Source organism: Melanostigma gelatinosum (assembly GCF_949748355.1).
Source record: "Melanostigma gelatinosum genome assembly, chromosome: 14".
Classification (NCBI taxonomy): Eukaryota; Metazoa; Chordata; class Actinopteri; order Perciformes; family Zoarcidae; genus Melanostigma; species Melanostigma gelatinosum.
This window is the reverse complement of record NC_136647.1, coordinates 22,285,010-22,302,481: the sequence shown is the minus strand read 5'-3', so window position 1 is coordinate 22,302,481 and position 17,472 is coordinate 22,285,010. Positions and strand designations below refer to the sequence as shown.

The following is a 17,472-nucleotide window of genomic DNA, read 5'->3' as shown; positions in this document are numbered from 1 at the left end:
TCTCCCTCTATCTCTCTCTCGCTCCCTCCCTCTTTTCCTCCCTCTCTCTCTCTTTCTGTCCCTCTCTCTCTCTCTCTCTCGCTCCCTCTTTCTCCCTCTCTCTCTCTTTCCCTCCCCCCCCTCTCTCTCTCTCTCTCTCTCTCTCTCTCTCTCTCCCTCTCTCTCTCACTCTCTTTCTCTCTGAATGACAAAAGGCGATAACTTACGGAGTTGTAGCTACTCGCTACCGTCTCGAGACGGAGGGAAGTGCGGATGCAGCCGAGCGTTGAGCGGAGGAGGACAAGTGCCGCGCAATACCTTTGGTGTCGGAGGCGGTGATACAATTTACACGTATCACCACCTCACCGCAAAGTCAGCGAAGAGGGGTTCCTGCGGCTCCCCACATTTCCTCACCCCGGAGGAGTGGTCCCCCTCACCTTCCCCGGCCAACGTCTCTGCGGGGAGATTGACGGGAAGCCACTTGGCAGCCTTGGAGGAGCTTTGCCCGACGCGACACAGAGCTCACGCATAGAGCCGGGCGAAGGACGTGAACGCCGCGTACACCATGGAGGTCGGCAGTACTTCGAGGAAACTTCCTCTGCTCTCGTTCACCTTGCTGTGGGGGCTCTCAGGTCAGTGCACTGCTCAAACACACAACAACAAACACACTTCACATACATAGTCTGTATCAGATATTTAGAATAATGACAACACAGTGGACCTAAAACTCATTCAACACATTTTCATTGAACGTTAGTGTATCAAAGCAATAGTCTATCTCCTGTGAGTTTAGACATTCCATACTTGAATATGTGAAGTGTATTCCTCAGAGCTGAATGGTATTGAAACCACCCTGACTCCACTCTCCACAGCCCCAACAACTGATCTAAGGTCTGTTTCTGGGGTTCTGTCCCGTATGTGTGCCGGGAGGAATTTCAAGCAGAAACGCCTGTTTGTTTTATTTTTTCACAGAATTTGAAACGAGTATGTTACATGATAATGTCTTCCAGGGAACAATAATCCCTTTATAGCCGCTGCAGCATTGGCCCAGCCGTCACTCTCTCTAGCAATGTATTAAACTCCTACTTCCACTGGTAGCTGTACAGTAAGCAGGCATCTCTGTGATGTAGAAATTGGTGCACGGTACAGCCGCACAAGCGTTTTGCAAATGTTTTAAGGAATGAGAAGTTTTTTTAAATGATTAATCAGGGAAAAATGTTGATGCGTTAAGGAGAGGGGAGCATCATTTTACACTTTACAGGAACACATTGATGCAGTTCGTTGTGATTTTTCAAAAGGTAGAAGCACCTGCTTCTGATTTGGCAGAAAAGCCACTTTCCCAAAATAGCACGAAGGGATTGCTGTAAGTTTGCATTCCTCTGGTCATGAATTTTCAATCGTCATCTCATCATTCCTCTTGTCTCAACCCTCAGCATCGACATTTTGTGACAGTCGTGAGTGCCTCCAACATTCAGTTTTTACTCTCGTGAACCATCCCGCTCTCTATGGAGAAACAGGAGATATCCATTTAAGGAGCGCCCTCTGCTTCAGGTGAGGGTGTATTAGCTCCAACAGAGGACTTCCATTTGGCCTCGGGAGACACACAAGCATTTTCAGCTTCAGCTTCCCTTTTTGCCTGAATTGGAATTGAATCGAAAGCCTGTGTGTGCTTTCAGCACTGTTGCCAAAACAATCACATGTGCTGACACACAGGATCCCAGGCTGGCTTGTTAAGGTGGTATCACCCTTCTGCCACGCAGAGGCCTGTGATGGAGTTACGGTTTAGGCATTTCAAGGAGGGATTGCTAGTAATGTCTCCCGCCGACTAACCTGGACTTTTTAACAACAGGCCACTCGCAGTACATCGGGACAATGCAAGCACGGTGGCTGACCTTGACCTCGGCGGTCGACTCGCCATCAATCGCTCTGCAGGTGTATCCTGAAAACACGGAGCGGTCAAGAGACAGGCAGGAAATGTCCATGAATAGCAGCCTGTGGCAACAGGAAATCCGAGCGCTCCTCGGGTCCCCGATGTAGGGCCAGCACGTTACAGGATGCGAGCGGACGTCCCTCCGACAAACACGACAAGGCCTCCTTTGGTGTTTTTCAGTCAAAAATCAGAGCAGTGGAGAATGTTATGAGACTGTCGGCAGCAGGAGAGATTGATGAGTGGTTGTGGCTAAAAACAAACTTTTGTGCACGTTTTGGTCACTTTTCAAGAAAAGTTACCAACGTGATGGTGAGAATCTGAGCTTCCTTCTCGTGAATGGTGGGACAAAACTCACTGTTTTCTAAAGTTATATAGATTCAATAATTCATTGATTAATCCAAAAATATCAGCAGATTAGTTGACAATGAAAAAAATGTATATAATACAAAATCCATGTCAACAAACTAGGGCTGATCAACTGGGAAATAAAATATCTAATTGCCATTATTTTTGAATTTCAATTGCGGTGTGATTCGCGATGTTAAAGGTAATAATTCAGTTTTTCACCATTATTCTCATTTTCTCGGAAAGAAATGGTGTGATGGGCATCTGTACCAAAGAAACATGTCATTTCTTAGTCTGTAGAATTTGATGTGTAGGCTGTGAAATCTTCACTTAAAATGGTGTTTTGACCAACATAACAAACATTGCGCCTCCTGCGATTTGAAAATTGCAGCATACCATAATGTGATTTAGAAGTTTGATTGTTGTGCAGCTCTAACAAACAAACTAAATAACAAACATCAGAGTGTTCAAAATATAGGATAAAACATATGAGACTTGCACTGGTACAGGTAGAAACAGGTTACACACACACACACACACACATATACGGTTCAAGACAGAGCAGCGGAACACAGCAGGTCCTGATGCGGGGTGTCACTGAACCTGAATGTTGTCCTCTGTTTCGCTCATTGTTACTTAACTCTCTTTGTAACCAAAAGTCAGCTGTTGACTTATTTACGTTGACTAAGTCATTTGCATACTTAACTGAATTTACACAACAAATGTACTTATGTTACCCAAACCACATCTCTCCCTCAACAACCCAACCAAGTCGTTTATTTATATTTTATTTCACGCATTTAAAACTGCAATCCCGCATACATATGTGACGAGTTGGGAATGAGAAGCGGTTGTTAAGTTTTGCCTCGTCTCCTGAAAAGGATGTTCCCATACAACGAAACTGCATTGTGAATTAAGTTTATTTTGTCACGGATTATGTTTGTTTTTGAACTATCAGAAATATTTTTCAAATTCCTTTTCACAAACCTAACAGAGTAGTTTTGTTTTGTTTTCATTTCCTTTTTTGTCATGTTTTGTTTCAGTCTACAATCGGACAACTGATGTTTTAAACTGTCTAAAACAGTTTAAAACTGCGACTATATTCCCTGAGTATATAGCTTTCCCTTGAAACATAATGCAGAATGCAGTTTCCTTGTATTGGAACGTAAATGTTGTCGGAGACGGTTGATTCAAAACATAGACATGACACACAAAATGTCCCTAAAGGTGCCATTCATAGGCCGTATGAGATCACGCTGCTGCCACTTCAAAATGTTCGGAAGTGGGTGTATTTGCCAGGACAATGGTAGAATGGTTTGAGCCATTGTGTCGAGCGGGAATCTGGACCCCAGTTTGTACTGTTTTTAGATGTTCCTAGCGCCAAAAAAATAGACCGTCTGCAGTGGAATAAGCTATATTTTTATTCTTGGCATTAGCACTGTGTTTTAGTGGTGTGTGTGTGTGTGTGTGTGAGAGAGAGAGAGAGATGTGAATGCCTTTACATTAGCACACAAGCTAATCTTGAAGCAAGACGTCCCTTATCAAAGGCCGTTTGTCCACGGCAGCGGTGTGTAAGCCGTATGCCTGATCTCTTGACCAGCAGTCGTACAATGACTCCTCTACCCTGGACACAGCATCTGGGGGGGGGTCCTGTGCTGCCACTGCTGGTTTTCAGTGGCGACTCAGTGATTTAGAGTAGTAAATGAGAGGGTTGCAAGCGTTATTTTTAGCTGCAAATATTATTTGAACACGGGGCCATTTAGGGCCCTGATCCTTGCCCCATTACAACACAACAGGCCTGATTCAGAACGCTGCAGCTCGAGTCCTCACTAAGACCAGGCTGGTGGATCACATCACTCCAGTTCTGATGTCTTTGCACTGGCTTCCTGTCCAACAAAGAATTTACTTTAAAATCCTGCTGTTGGTTTACAAAGCACTGAATGGTTTAGGGCCAAAATAGATCTCTGATCTGCTGCTACCTTATGAACCATCCCGACCCCTCAGGTCGTCTGGGACCGGTCTACTTTCTGTTCCCAGAGTCAGAACTAAACATGGAGAAGCAGCGTTCAGTTTTTCTGCTCCACATATCTGGAACAAAGTCCCAGAAAGCTGCAGGTCTGCTGAGACCCTCAGCTCATTTAAATCAAGATTGAAGACATTTCTGTTTGCTGCTGCCTTTAATTGAACCACATTCAATGAATATATTAATCAATTTCCTGCATTTCTGCATTTTACTGCTGTATTTTATTTCTTACACTGTTTTTTAATTGTTTTTGAAATCTCCTTTTCTTTTGCCTTGTGTTTTGATGCTTTTAATGGTTTTATGTGAAGCACTTTGAATTACCTTGTTGTTGAAATGTGCTATACAAATAAACTTGCCTTGCCTTGCCTTAAAGCTTGGCATACTGACATACTCTATATATGACAATCTGACAACTGGTTTGTTTCCTGTTTCACTCCCTATTGTTACCCCGATGACACTTCATCCCAAAATATATTATATGTCCCCGGAGACTGCCAAAGGGAGGGCCATGGAATGCAGTTTGCCCAACTTACGACTATGGCCTTATCTCTAATTGCCTATTTCTTAGAATAATACCAAATGGATGTGCGGCAAAGCCTCTTTCCACTCTGAGCCGGGATTACAGCGGTTTGAAGCCTGCAGTCCTCATGTATGTGTCCCCAGCAACTGGTGCAATTTTGGTTTGAGGAGGGAGATTGAGGGATTCATCAGTACATACGTAATGACACAAATACAACAGTGCACTTTTGTGTCTCCGGCGAGGCAGTTCGCTGTCCGGGCAAGTGTGCCAGTGCCTGTTGTAATCCCATGTATTTACACCCAGGCCCAGGAGAACAAGAACCTGAAAGGGAGATCAGTGCAGGTTCAACCTCACACTGCGGGTAAAGGGAGATCAGTGCAGGTTCAACCTCACACTGGGTAAAGGGAGATCAGTGCAGGTTCAACCTCACTGCGGGTAAAGGGAGATCAGTGCAGGTTCAACCTCACTGCGGGTAAAGGGAGAGCAGTGCAGGTTCAACCTCACACTGCGGGTAAAGGGAGATCAGTGCAGGTTCAACCTCACACTGGGTAAAGGGAGAGCAGTGCAGGTTCAACCTCACACTGGGTAAAGGGAGAGCAGTGCAGGTTCAACCTCACACTGCGGGTAAAGGGAGATCAGTGCAGGTTCAACCTCACACTGCGGGTAAAGGGAGATCAGTGCAGGTTCCACCTCACACTGCGTTTAAAGGGAGATCAGTGCAGGTTCAACCTCACACTGCGGGTAAAGGGAGATCAGTGCAGGTTCCACCTCACACTGCGTTTAAAGGGAGATCAGTGCAGGTTCAACCTCACACTGCGGGTAAAGGGAGATCAGTGCAGGTTCAACCTCACACTGCGGGTAAAGGGAGATCAGTGCAGGTTCAACCTCACTGTGGGTAAAGGGAGAGCAGTGCAGGTTCAACCTCACACTGCGGGTAAAGGGAGATCAGTGCAGGTTCAACCTCACTGTGGGTAAAGGGAGAGCAGTGCAGGTTCAACCTCACACTGCGGGTAAAGGGAGATCAGTGCAGGTTCAACCTCACTGCGGGTAAAGGGAGATCAGTGCAGGTTCAACCTCACACTGCGGGTAAAGGGAGATCAGTGCAGGTTCAACCTCACACTGCGGGTAAAGGGAGATCAGTGCAGGTTCAACCTCACTGCGGGTAAAGGGAGAGCAGTGCAGGTTCAACCTCACACTGCGGGTAAAGGGAGATCAGTGCAGGTTCAACCTCACACTGGGTAAAGGGAGATCAGTGCAGGTTCAACCTCACTGCGGGTAAAGGGAGATCAGTGCAGGTTCAACCTCACTGCGGGTAAAGGGAGATCAGTGCAGGTTCAACCTCACTGCGGGTAAAGGGAGAGCAGTGCAGGTTCAACCTCACACTGCGGGTAAAGGGAGAGCAGTGCAGGTTCAACCTCACACTGCGGGTAAAGGGAGATCAGTGCAGGTTCAACCTCACACTGGGTAAAGGGAGAGCAGTGCAGGTTCAACCTCACACTGCGGGTAAAGGGAGAGCAGTGCAGGTTCAACCTCACTGCGGGTAAAGGGAGAGCAGTGCAGGTTCAACCTCACACTGCGGGTAAAGGGAGAGCAGTGCAGGTTCAACCTCACACTGCGGGTAAAGGGAGAGCAGTGCAGGTTCAACCTCACACTGCGGGTAAAGGGAGAGCAGTGCAGGTTCAACCTCACACTGCGGGTAAAGGGAGAGCAGTGCAGGTTCAACCTCACACTGCGGGTAAAGGGAGGTCAGTGCAGGTTCAACCTCACACTGCGGGTAAAGGGAGAGAAGGAACAATCTTACCATGATCTTTCCCTTTGTAGTCTTTTTCCTCATTTCCTGTGAAAGCTCCCCCGTTTGTCAATATGTTATTGGCCTATAATGATAAACTCTTCTATTGCCACACATCTCCAAGTGTCCAAGTACGCGGCTCTTGTAGGGCTAACCAACAGAAAGACACAAAATGATGCCATGGCTGTCTCGTTTCTGGCATTTTGCATCTCTTTGTAGTCTTTTTGTGTTTCTTTGTAGTCATTTTATAACTCTTTGTAGTTGTTTTGCGTCTCTGTGGTTGTCCTAGTTTGATTCTAAATGTATTAGGCCTGGGGTCATTAACCTAATTATATTACTTTAATGAAAGTCATATTCACTGGATTAATGCTGTGATTAAAGAATGTGGAGCAGTGCAGTATTAGCTGCATGTTTTTAAGGCTGTGTTGACCTCTGAAGACCATGTGCAGGCTTATCATTAGTCGCAACTCCTGTCCCACATTCACTGAGTTACGACTATTTTTAAGTATACACAAACATTCATATTCAAATGTGAGAAAGAGTAACTCGTAGCTTGTTGCCTGGAGATGTGTTGATGTGTGCTTGGCACTTGTAAATTGAAATGAAAATAGGAATTAGTGAGTTATCTCTCCTGGGCTTCCTCTGATGTCCCATCTCCATCCGTGGACGCAGAAGGAAGAAGGCCTCCTCTCAGGGGTCATGAGAAAGGCACTGGGCGACTTTCCCAACATTCGTCCCCAGGCCTGGGGACTCTTAAAGGCACAGGCACACATACTTTGGCACGTCATCTTTCTCTTCCTCCTCCCTCTGTCTCTCTATCTTCTCCTCCCCATCCGCCACTCTGGAAAAGAAGAATCCTACAGCCTGCACACATATGGTGGCTGTATATGGGTGTTAAAGTGATTAACGCCTGAAAGTTGATAGAAACTTCTGGTGGACAGTAGAACATGGTTTTGTATACTGTTTTGCGTATGGGCTACATAAACAGAGTTATTCCCAGCTGATTTGTGCTTGTACAATAATAGTTTCTCAGCAAGGCTTTACGTTCATTCTATAAATAAATACAAGCGTTATAGTATATTTATAGAGATATTATTATGATTTCTGTAGGGTTTGCTTCAAGTCATAATGATGGCATATGCTGCTGTGTTGCACACACAAAAGAAGACTGCGGTGTCAGCCCCACACCCAGCGCTTAGTTTAAGGTTTGCCGGTGACGCTGCCAGCAGTCACAGCACGCTGCTAACTACTATTTACAGTCAAGAGAGCCACACAGGGCTGATCAGCTGCTTCTTCAGGCCAGTCTGGTCACTTTTCCCTCCACTCTCAGCCTCACATCGCACTGCTGATGTCAGAAACCTCTTTTGCTGTAACATAACAGTAACCACTTACAATAACTAATACTAGGTGACTGACTTGTTGGTACAGTAACTGCTGACTTCTGTATATGATGGTCAGAATTTGCAATAATCGGCATCGTTATTAAACGTCCAGGGCAGAGACAAAGAGTCAACTAAGGAGGGAGGGAGGGCTTTCAAACAAACACAGGTTCTCATCCAGCATTCATAGCTCTACCCACGGAAAATAATGCGCCGTAGATACCTCACAAAATCATTTTGTATGTATCCAAGTAATTATGAACGAGGAAGTATTAAGACCACAGAAGCCCACACAGGGCTGGTGGAGGAGGACGTGTCCAACAAACAGCCATCTTTCAGCCAGAAGACCGTTCGTTCGTTCCCCATGTCAGACGAGAAGCCAACGTTGATGTTTTCGTAACGTAACTCGCGTACCTCGGTAACGGCACCGCTGTAGTTATTTTAACCTTCTTTTCCTAAACTTAACTAAGTAGTTTTGTTGCCTAAACTGAGTTGTTTCCTGTGAAAACGGAAGTTCATTTTGAAGAGACTGTAAGCATGTAACAAGTGAAAACTGTGTTTCTGGCCTTTGTAGGAAAACGCACACAAATGGAGGAGTAACATTGGTAACGTTGTTTGAGGATACGTTGCATGTTTGAAACCAAAAGTTGAGTTATCTTTACTGACGACGTTACGTCACGAGATGCTACACCACTGAGTCACATAAATGATACATGTTATGTAGGCGACCCAAACCAGAAGCCTCTACTACTAGAACAACAGGCTGACATGAATGTCATCAGAGTAAAGTCAGATCTTCTTCTCTTCATCAACATCATCTTCACTCAACCAGAAACCGTCTCTGAGCTCTTTGATTTCCAAAACACAACAGAATCTGTTGAGAATTCAGGTCATAACTAATGTCTGTAACCTCAGGAGAACCGGAAGAAGAATGTATGTCATGTTTTATTAAAAGCTGGGTATTTTCAAAATGTCTGCCTCTTAAAGAAACGAACAGCTGTTGCCTTTATTGAATGGGTTTTGAAAGGGTCTCCGAAGGTCACGGTTTGTAGAATTCTGCGGATCCACGGGCACCACAGTAACTAAAGCGAGCCCTGCTACTGCTGAAGGATGCACGCCGGTCCTGCCTCCGTTAGCCAAGACGAAACCACCGCCCAAACGCAGCCTGCTTCCAGTGCCGCCGACAGATGTTGCAAGCAGAGGTCAACAATGGCCACCGCCACTTCTAAACCTGTCCTTCACAAAAACAAAAAAAAGCTTATAAAGCTGTGGACAGACGGGAATTGAGGGCATGGGTTTAGACAAGATAGCTGTTAAATAATTCTGACTTGGAGGTACTTGGGTGGGGGCGGGGGTTAGAGCCTGATGCACTTGCGACTTCAGGGACACTGACATAATCCTGTTTGGGCGGCTCACAATCACACAACAATCCTCCATCCATTGGTGAGCTGCTGGATTGTTTTAATCCCATTTCCCTCCTTTAAGGGAGCTGTGTTTAAATGAGCTGTTCCAGCTGACCGTAGTGATGTCATGGATTCATTTGACCTTAATTAGTGACAGCTGATGTGACCCGCTGCCGTCCACGCTCGTTGCTCTCGCCGGCTAAAATTAGAAGTTTTATGTTTTGTACACTGCTACCATCAGAGCTTCTCCTCAAATCATCTTTTCACACATTTCCAAACTCTAGTTTTCACTAAACCCCATTTTATATTTCATTAAAAAAAACATGTTCCTTTCGTTCATCACAACAGTGTAAGCAATGTGAGGGTACTATTACATCAGTTAAAGAGCCTTTTATACTGGTCACATCAGGCTAACAGTGTCTCTGCACACACACACACACACGCACACACACACACACACACACACACACACACAGAGCCAAGGAGACCTTTTGTCATAGACGCTGACACCTGTGTGCTGAGAATATCTTTGACATTAGCAGAAGTATATTCATGGAGGCCCCACTGAAAGCCACATGGAGTTATTGTGTACGAGGTGTCACTGGCAGCGGGAAGCTATGTGGGAGAAAAGTCATTATAGTCACACCATTAAGCAGAGGCCTGTAGGGCGTCTGAGCTGTATCCTCAGTGAGGCAGAAGGAGTGAAGGCTGTCAGACAGACAGTAGGAGGCATACGTAAGGAGTTGACCTCTTGTCTCCTTTAGGTGGCTGTGGGAAACTTCTCTGACTGCCAAATGTCACTTATCTACAGTACAGCATGTCCAGTGTTCCAGTGAAGGGTTACTGTGATGGAGCGGTGAAACAGCATTTGTTAGGTGTAGCTTGACTTTTCTTAACTCTCCCTCGACTTGTTAGTGATTTCCTACATCTCCCAGAATTCCATGGATCAACCCCAAGGAATGGCAGTGGGCTTGTTGCATTTAGATAACTTAAACACACGTATTGGCATGCAGACTTGAGAAAGAGACCTGTAGTGACCCTGCTCAGTCTGAGAACGTTTTTCCACCGGTTACCAAACTCGTGACAACACCGGTGTTACCGATTACACCGTACAGTTATGATATAGGATATTCTTCAATAAAGGTCACTTTGGGTAGAGCAATCTTTAAAGTCTGCTCTGATCATGTGGTGCGTGACTCAGACTTTTTATTAATCCCTAAAATCCCAATTATGCCCCTGCTACACAATGACATCCATACACCATTGTGTTGTTCTCTCAGACAGTTAGTGGTCGATACGAGTGAAATTCCATGATTCTTGATAATCAATCCCATACACAGTTATTCCCTCGCTAATATCTATTGTATATTGCTGTGAAAACTGAAATTGAAAGCTGATTTCAACACGCATCTGTTGCTCACAATGTAGCCTTACCAGGAAAACTATGGTGGTTCACCTGGACGCGTCGATAGTGAGTTCACTGTGTCCTTTCAGATTTGAACGCATCTGCCCTGGTACCTGTGTTACTGTAGAAAAACAAGCACCGTCACCTTTTCCGAATTTTAGTATCAACATGGAACTGAAGGTATTGTTTTTTTTGTGACATCCCTACTATTAATTGAAGAACATAGCGCTGCTTCCATTCGTCTCTCATTGTGTCCCACTAACATCAGAGGTGTGCTGATGGCAGTCAGTGCAGGGTGAAACACCTCTACAAGAGATGCCTGTCTTCAGATGACTTCACAAACTATAGCGATGGTCTCCGAGCTCAGCTCCCCTGGTTGGAGATGTGAATGAAGGATCCTTTCATGAGGGACTGGTGTGAGCCAGGGTTATCAGTCTCAATCCTTCCAGTCTCATGCCCACCAGCGAGGAAAAGAAACCGCTCCATCAATCGCATCACTTCACTAGCTTGTGTCTGTGATGTGTCCAGAGGGCAGGACCTCCTGTCAACTCAGCAGCCGCTGCTCCCTCCCTGCAGCAAAAGCCATTTAATGAATAACATTTGTTGAGCCTGTTTATGGATGGAGAGAGGCAGAGGTATCTGGTGAGAATGCTTCTTCTTCTTTTTGTTGGTACAGTATACCTCCTCTGCTGTCCCTCGTCCTCCCTTCCCCGTGTGTCTTTCATCAACATCCTTACGTCTCTCCCTCCCCTTCCTCTTCCTCCTCACCCTCTTCTTTTCCTCTTCATCTTGTGGTCCAGCCCTCCTCCTCCTCTTCTCCTTCATCCTATTTCTCCTGAGGGCTGCATCTCCGGCATCTCCTCAGCATCAGTGTGTCGGGGCATCGAGGAGGGTTAAAGTGAGGGGGCTTTGTTAGTCGTAGTTTTCTTTCAAATGTGTTAGTATACACCTCTGTGTGTATGTGTGTACTCTATGTTAATACTTCCTTCCTTCATCCCTCCTCCACCGTTCTTCTCATTTATTTTTTTACTGGTCCTTTCCTCCTTGGGTGGTGTATGTAATTATAAGCTCTTATCTATTTTCCCGTCACACATAACTACACTCCGGAGAGAGCTCAGTTGATGTCATTATCTCCGATAATGGCTCAGAGGTGCAGTCCCCCTCCCTCCTCTATCTTCACCACGCTCCAACATATAATTGCTATTTATTGAAAATGTCTCCCTCCCCTGCGCTCTTTTTTGGCTAATGCACCCTCTCCCGTGAACCGCCATGAGAGCGGATATGTCTTAATATGCCGCTAATATGCTCCTTTTTTTCCAATATGCGGGGGGATCTCTGCCAACACTTCTAATTGAATTTCTCGTTCTTCATTTTCAGTCCAAGTGACAGCAGCCCTCAGTGAAAACATGTGTGCTGTCATCAGATTAAGTGCTCTCTGTCTACCCATCGCCTCAGAATGAACCAACAGAATGAGTCGTTCGTCCACGTCCTCAAACTAAATGTGCTTTGGAAACACAACGTGCACTCAGTCTGTGTCGTGAACATAGCAACGTTGCGTTCAGGCACAGTATTTGAGTGTAGGTCAATCACGGCAGTTACATACGTAACACAAGAAAACAGTCTTGAAGCGTGAAAGACACCTTGGGTCACGTTAAGGCGGGTTCAGGGTGAGCTGCTGCATGGCCCGTGTAGACGGCTGGATTGATTCAAATGGGAGCGTGTCGAGTCTGTCACACACACAAGAGATACACGACTCTAAAACGCCTCCTCTGGACAAGCCAGCAGTTCACTCGTTATATTTAGTGAGACTTGGTGGTGTTAAAATGACTACTTTGGAATCAATGTTGAGTGTTGGTTGGAAACAGCAGTCTGCCATGTTTAAGCCCAATGTTTTGTTTGCCCATCCGTCCTCCACGGCTCTAAAATAATCCCTCGTTTTGGACCCTTGCTGAAACAACTGATCCTGTTCTACCTCTTGGGAGGACGGCCTCCTTGTCAGCTACTGGATAAAGTTACATTTCCCATAATGTTGTTGCGGAAACACTACATTCTCACTCCCAACTTGTCGAACACTGACGCTTGTTCAATGGCCTCAAAAAAAGATGCTCTAGGTTCCTCTCTAGCAGCAGGTTTTTGACGTGTCAGGGAAGCGTGTCCGTTTCCACTCATTACGTGGATTGTGTCTTTTCAACATGAACCTTTCACAGGAAACGTACATTGCTCGTTACATAGAGTCTCTTTTAAAAACATACTTTCATACTTAGCTTTCATACTTAGCTTTACTTAGTTTTTAGGCTTACTTAGGCAACAGAACTCCTTGGTTAGGCTTGGATATGTATGTTGCGTAACAAAAGTGAGGTACGGTGAGGTTACACTCGGAACACGAACAGTGGTCTCCTGGGTGAAAGTCCTGTGTTTGTTTGACCCATCCATTCACCACAACCTCCTCTGTTATATGCGACTTTCTCACCTGCCTTTACTCCCGTCATAATTACTCCATCTAGAGGCATGAGGGGTACGTGGAGTGTCATTGTACTCCAAGCTGACGTATACGAGGAGTTGGGAGCGAGAACGTATTGTGCCGGAAACCCTCCCCACACACTCTGGTCCAGCTGTCCTCACATGCAACCATTGTCAATTGTGAAAGTCACCAAGGACCTGTGGCCGACGGAAAGATCAGTTTCCTTGCAGGGAATGTCTGACGCAAGCTCTATTTTCTGATAGAACAATGGCATACAAACCATCATGTAACAACAAGACAGGAAAGTACAAAGGAAATACTTAGTACTTCGGCAGAATGCTGTGTTGAATGCACATCTCTCTGTACATGTATCTGTATGCAGCAGCGCTACTGTACATGGGCTCTGAAGTACAGTATGGCAGAGGCACAGAAAGCCCCCATAAGCTCCCCTGCACATGTGTTTGAAGAGGTGGAAGTCTCTCAACTGAATGCTAAACAGGATCTACAAGGATTAGGTCCGGGTTTGAGGCAGTTTAGCTTATTGCTGACTCTGTTTCAGGACTGGGAATTTGGAAACGCTTGCCACTTGAACCATGAAGCGACAGATTTCTCTCATGTCGCACACTGACAAACCTTTTTTTTTTTTTTAGAAAGCCCCTACAGACAGAAACCCTTTCGGTTGAGGCTCACCATCGATGTTTTGAGCGTTCATTAGTGACTGGTCATTACGCTCACTGATTTCCTGAGGCCAGCCGTCCGTGAGAGCCCATTAACCCCAGACATTAAGAGTAATTAGGCATAAGTGCTCACTTTTTTGTGCAGATATTGTTTATGTGGATATATGCATGATGGGCTGGAGGGCAATCTACATTAGGTAGGAAATTGACCTGGCGCTCTATTTCTGTATTCCCAAGCTACGTGAATGCCTATAGATGTGACTCAGTGAAAGATTCAAGGGGAAAAGGATGTAGCACCGTTATTCGTGGTCTCTCTCACATACTCATATATACTGTACATACATGCTCAAGGCCTTATTAAATGTCTTCATCACACTGTCGTATGAAATGAAAATCCTCATTTAGATGCAACATGTTTCGTGTCCCTCTTGGAGACTTCATTCTCCCTCCCTCACCCCCACACCGTATCCACGGCACTCATCTGTAATATCTCTCTCTCTCTCTCTCTCTCTCTCTCTCTCTCTCTCTCTCTCTCTCTCTCTCTCTCTCTCTCTCTCTCTCTCTCTCTCTCTCGAGTGTCCTCCTCCGCTATCACGAATCATCAGAAAATAACTACAGTTTCCGTTTATTACAGTAACGGCCTTGGCATGCACGCGGAACCCACAGAGGAATACTAGTTTCTGTACCCCCCCCCCCCCCCCCCCCAACACTACCTGTCAGCGAGCAAGACATCACACAGCGAGGCGCTGGAGAAACGATCAGAACTTCCCAAAACCTGTCGCTCATCTGTCTTTTACCTCCTCCCCATGTTAAAAATAGGCCCAAGCTGTCAAGTGACAACCACAGCCCCCCCCTCTCCCCCTTTTACTCACTTTCTTCAGCTACTCATGATTCGCTGGCTGCAGCAGATCCTTGGTCATTACAAGCCACCTGATAGAACCGTGCGCGTCTCGTCATTATATACCGTATATTTCTCTCCATGTCAATCACTGCTAACGTGTCCGTAGACAAAACAAGATGAACATCCACTTGAAGTAACCAAGGAGCCGTTACAAAGGCAGCAGCACGGCCACATCTCTGACCCTGAAAGTCAGTCAAGTGTCAGCTTTAAGGTCTTTAACATGTGAGTCATCAAGGCTACACGAGGCTTGGCTGACGAGCAGTCAGTGCTGTGGTCCATTAGGGGAAGTTGTGGAGCTGAGTACGATGTCATCCACAACCTGGTCTCAAACCCATCCACGTCATTTTAATATGAAACTCACTACTACAGAATACAGAAGTGGATGAACATGCGTGGACCTTCTTTTTTGGCAAAAGTGGACATGAATTACTTCAGTAAATGTTGTTTAATTTAGCCATTAAAGGGTTATACGCCATCAATAAAGAGATTCGTTTTTCTCAACTGCAGCCTCAGTTTGTATATATTTCATTTGGAGTGCATTGACCTCAACTGTGGCATCGTGACCTCATCCCGACTCGTCATATTTTGCCACTTGGACAGAATCCTTCTGTGAAGTATCTCGATGTAGACGGTTCATTGGTGGTTAGGTTCAGGAAACAAAATGGTTCATTCAAATCATGGTTTGGGTTCAAATTATAATAAGATTATAAAATACGGATGCAACGTCATGTCTCGGACAAAGGCTAAAGGCTGCCTTGTGCGTCGGTATAAAGACACCCTGGCAGTGAGACTACGTGCAGCTCCTCAAAGAGACGACGCTGAGAAGCAAAGTGAGGGAGGAATGTCCGCTGCTTTGATGAAGACAGATGGCGATTTGACCGTTGTCCTTCATCAAACTTTTTGTTGTCTCCATCAAAGTTTAGAAGAGGAGTTACGCAACCAATTCCTGGTACAAGGAGCATGACCGGAGACACACCCCAAGTGCACGCACACACTCACATAGATGCACACACACACTTACACACTCACACACACACACACACACACACACACACACACACACACACACACACACACACACTTACACACTCACACACACACACACACACACGCACACACACACACTTACACACTCACACACACACAGAATTTGAATCTTTGATTGTTATCACTAATGGATGGTTCATTTATCTTCCCTTCAGTGTTTGATGAATGGGTTATGTAAATAGCTGATAGTGCAAATGTGTGTCTGCACGTCCAGACGGATGAGTGTGATTCATTTCAACATGGCTTCTGACATTAACCCTTAGTGAGGAGGGAGTTTTCAGAGTAACATTCTCAAAGGGGCCTTCGGTGTTTTCTGAAGTCTGTTTTCTGAAGTACAAGATTCTGAAAAATGAATACATATTCAGCTTTAGGAGAGAGAAGACAAGGATGTTGCATAAAATAAATCAGCTTGAAATCAGTTTGTGTTCACAAAAGATTATTGCAAAGTCTGTAGTGTGATTGACGAGGCGATATTTGAAATGTGATGAGTTGAACTCCAAGCGAATGCCAATATGCAAATTTGCTTCGCCCCCATAAGCGGATGTTTTCTCGCCTATTTGCACGCACAGAATGGAAGTGAATGAGAGCTGTTGATTTGATGTGAACGTGCCTTTACAGTATCCATTGAATTAAAATCACAAACTATTTCTGCAACTGTTGCAAATTAGTGTGGTTTAGCAAAGTGAAAATGTATTTAGGACAGGTTATAGGACATAAAACATATGATGGTGGAGTGATCTGTCCCGGTTAACTCGTAGTGGGGTGATGTCAGCCCAAGGTTACGCACACTGAGGTGGTGCGTGACACCCAATGCTTCTCAATAAATCATAAACCCACAGAGAACAGAAAGCATGGCAGTGTAGTGTAAGATAGTCTTCTTCCACGATAAAGCTATAGCTTTGAGTATTAAATAGTTCAGAGAGCAGGTGAAACACAGTGAGCGGGTCTTGATCCAGCTCATGGACTTGCAGGTGGAGCATGACTCATTTTAATGTTCAGTGCTGCACCTCTGACATCATTTCACCTGTACCCTAGAGCTGCAATAGTTCATGCATATATTTCTTCAAGTTGCACATTTGGAAAAGGAGATTCTTCACCAGAGCTCAAGGTCAGATCCTCACTAAAAGTCTCACAATCAAAGTCTCAAATAATCATGTCATGAGATGATTTAGTCCATGCGATGTGACCTGAGTATGATGGGCGGAGATGATGTTTAACATTGGATGTGAATGTCCTTGATCTTCCTGACTCCTCTTTGACGACCTCTGACCTCCTGCTTGACGATGCTGTGAGCGGTTTGGTCTGGTGATCAAAGCAGAAGTTACACCAGAGGGTGGAGCTAAGTTCCTGTTTTAATGTATATCATGTATCTATTATAGCGGTCATTACACCTGCCCGTGGAGTTTAAATTAGCCAAGATGGCTAAACAATCTGTACTGCCTGGTCATTTTAAACTGTATACATTTAAAAAGACACTGTAAAAGGGTAGCTACCTGTCAATCACCGTGTAGCCCTGCCCTAAAGCATCCCCTGCTTTATGGTCTGTGTGACTCTAAATGGACCATAATGTACTAAATGAACATCATGCTGTATTGAAGAAGACTTGAAACTAG

General features: G+C 45.2%; 1 protein-coding gene across 1 annotated transcript in view; it reads left to right on the top strand.

Annotated features, from left to right (window-relative positions):
• Nucleotides 1–250: 250 nt before the first annotated feature.
• Nucleotides 251–17,472, top strand: part of esama (endothelial cell adhesion molecule a) — an 88,762-nt gene continuing 71,540 nt past the window's right edge. Inside the window, exon 1 of the mRNA XM_079284122.1 lies at nucleotides 251–611. Within this exon, the coding sequence (XP_079140248.1) occupies nucleotides 545–611 (67 nt within the window). The 5' untranslated portion in view covers nucleotides 251–544. The remainder of the gene's footprint in view (nucleotides 612–17,472) is intronic.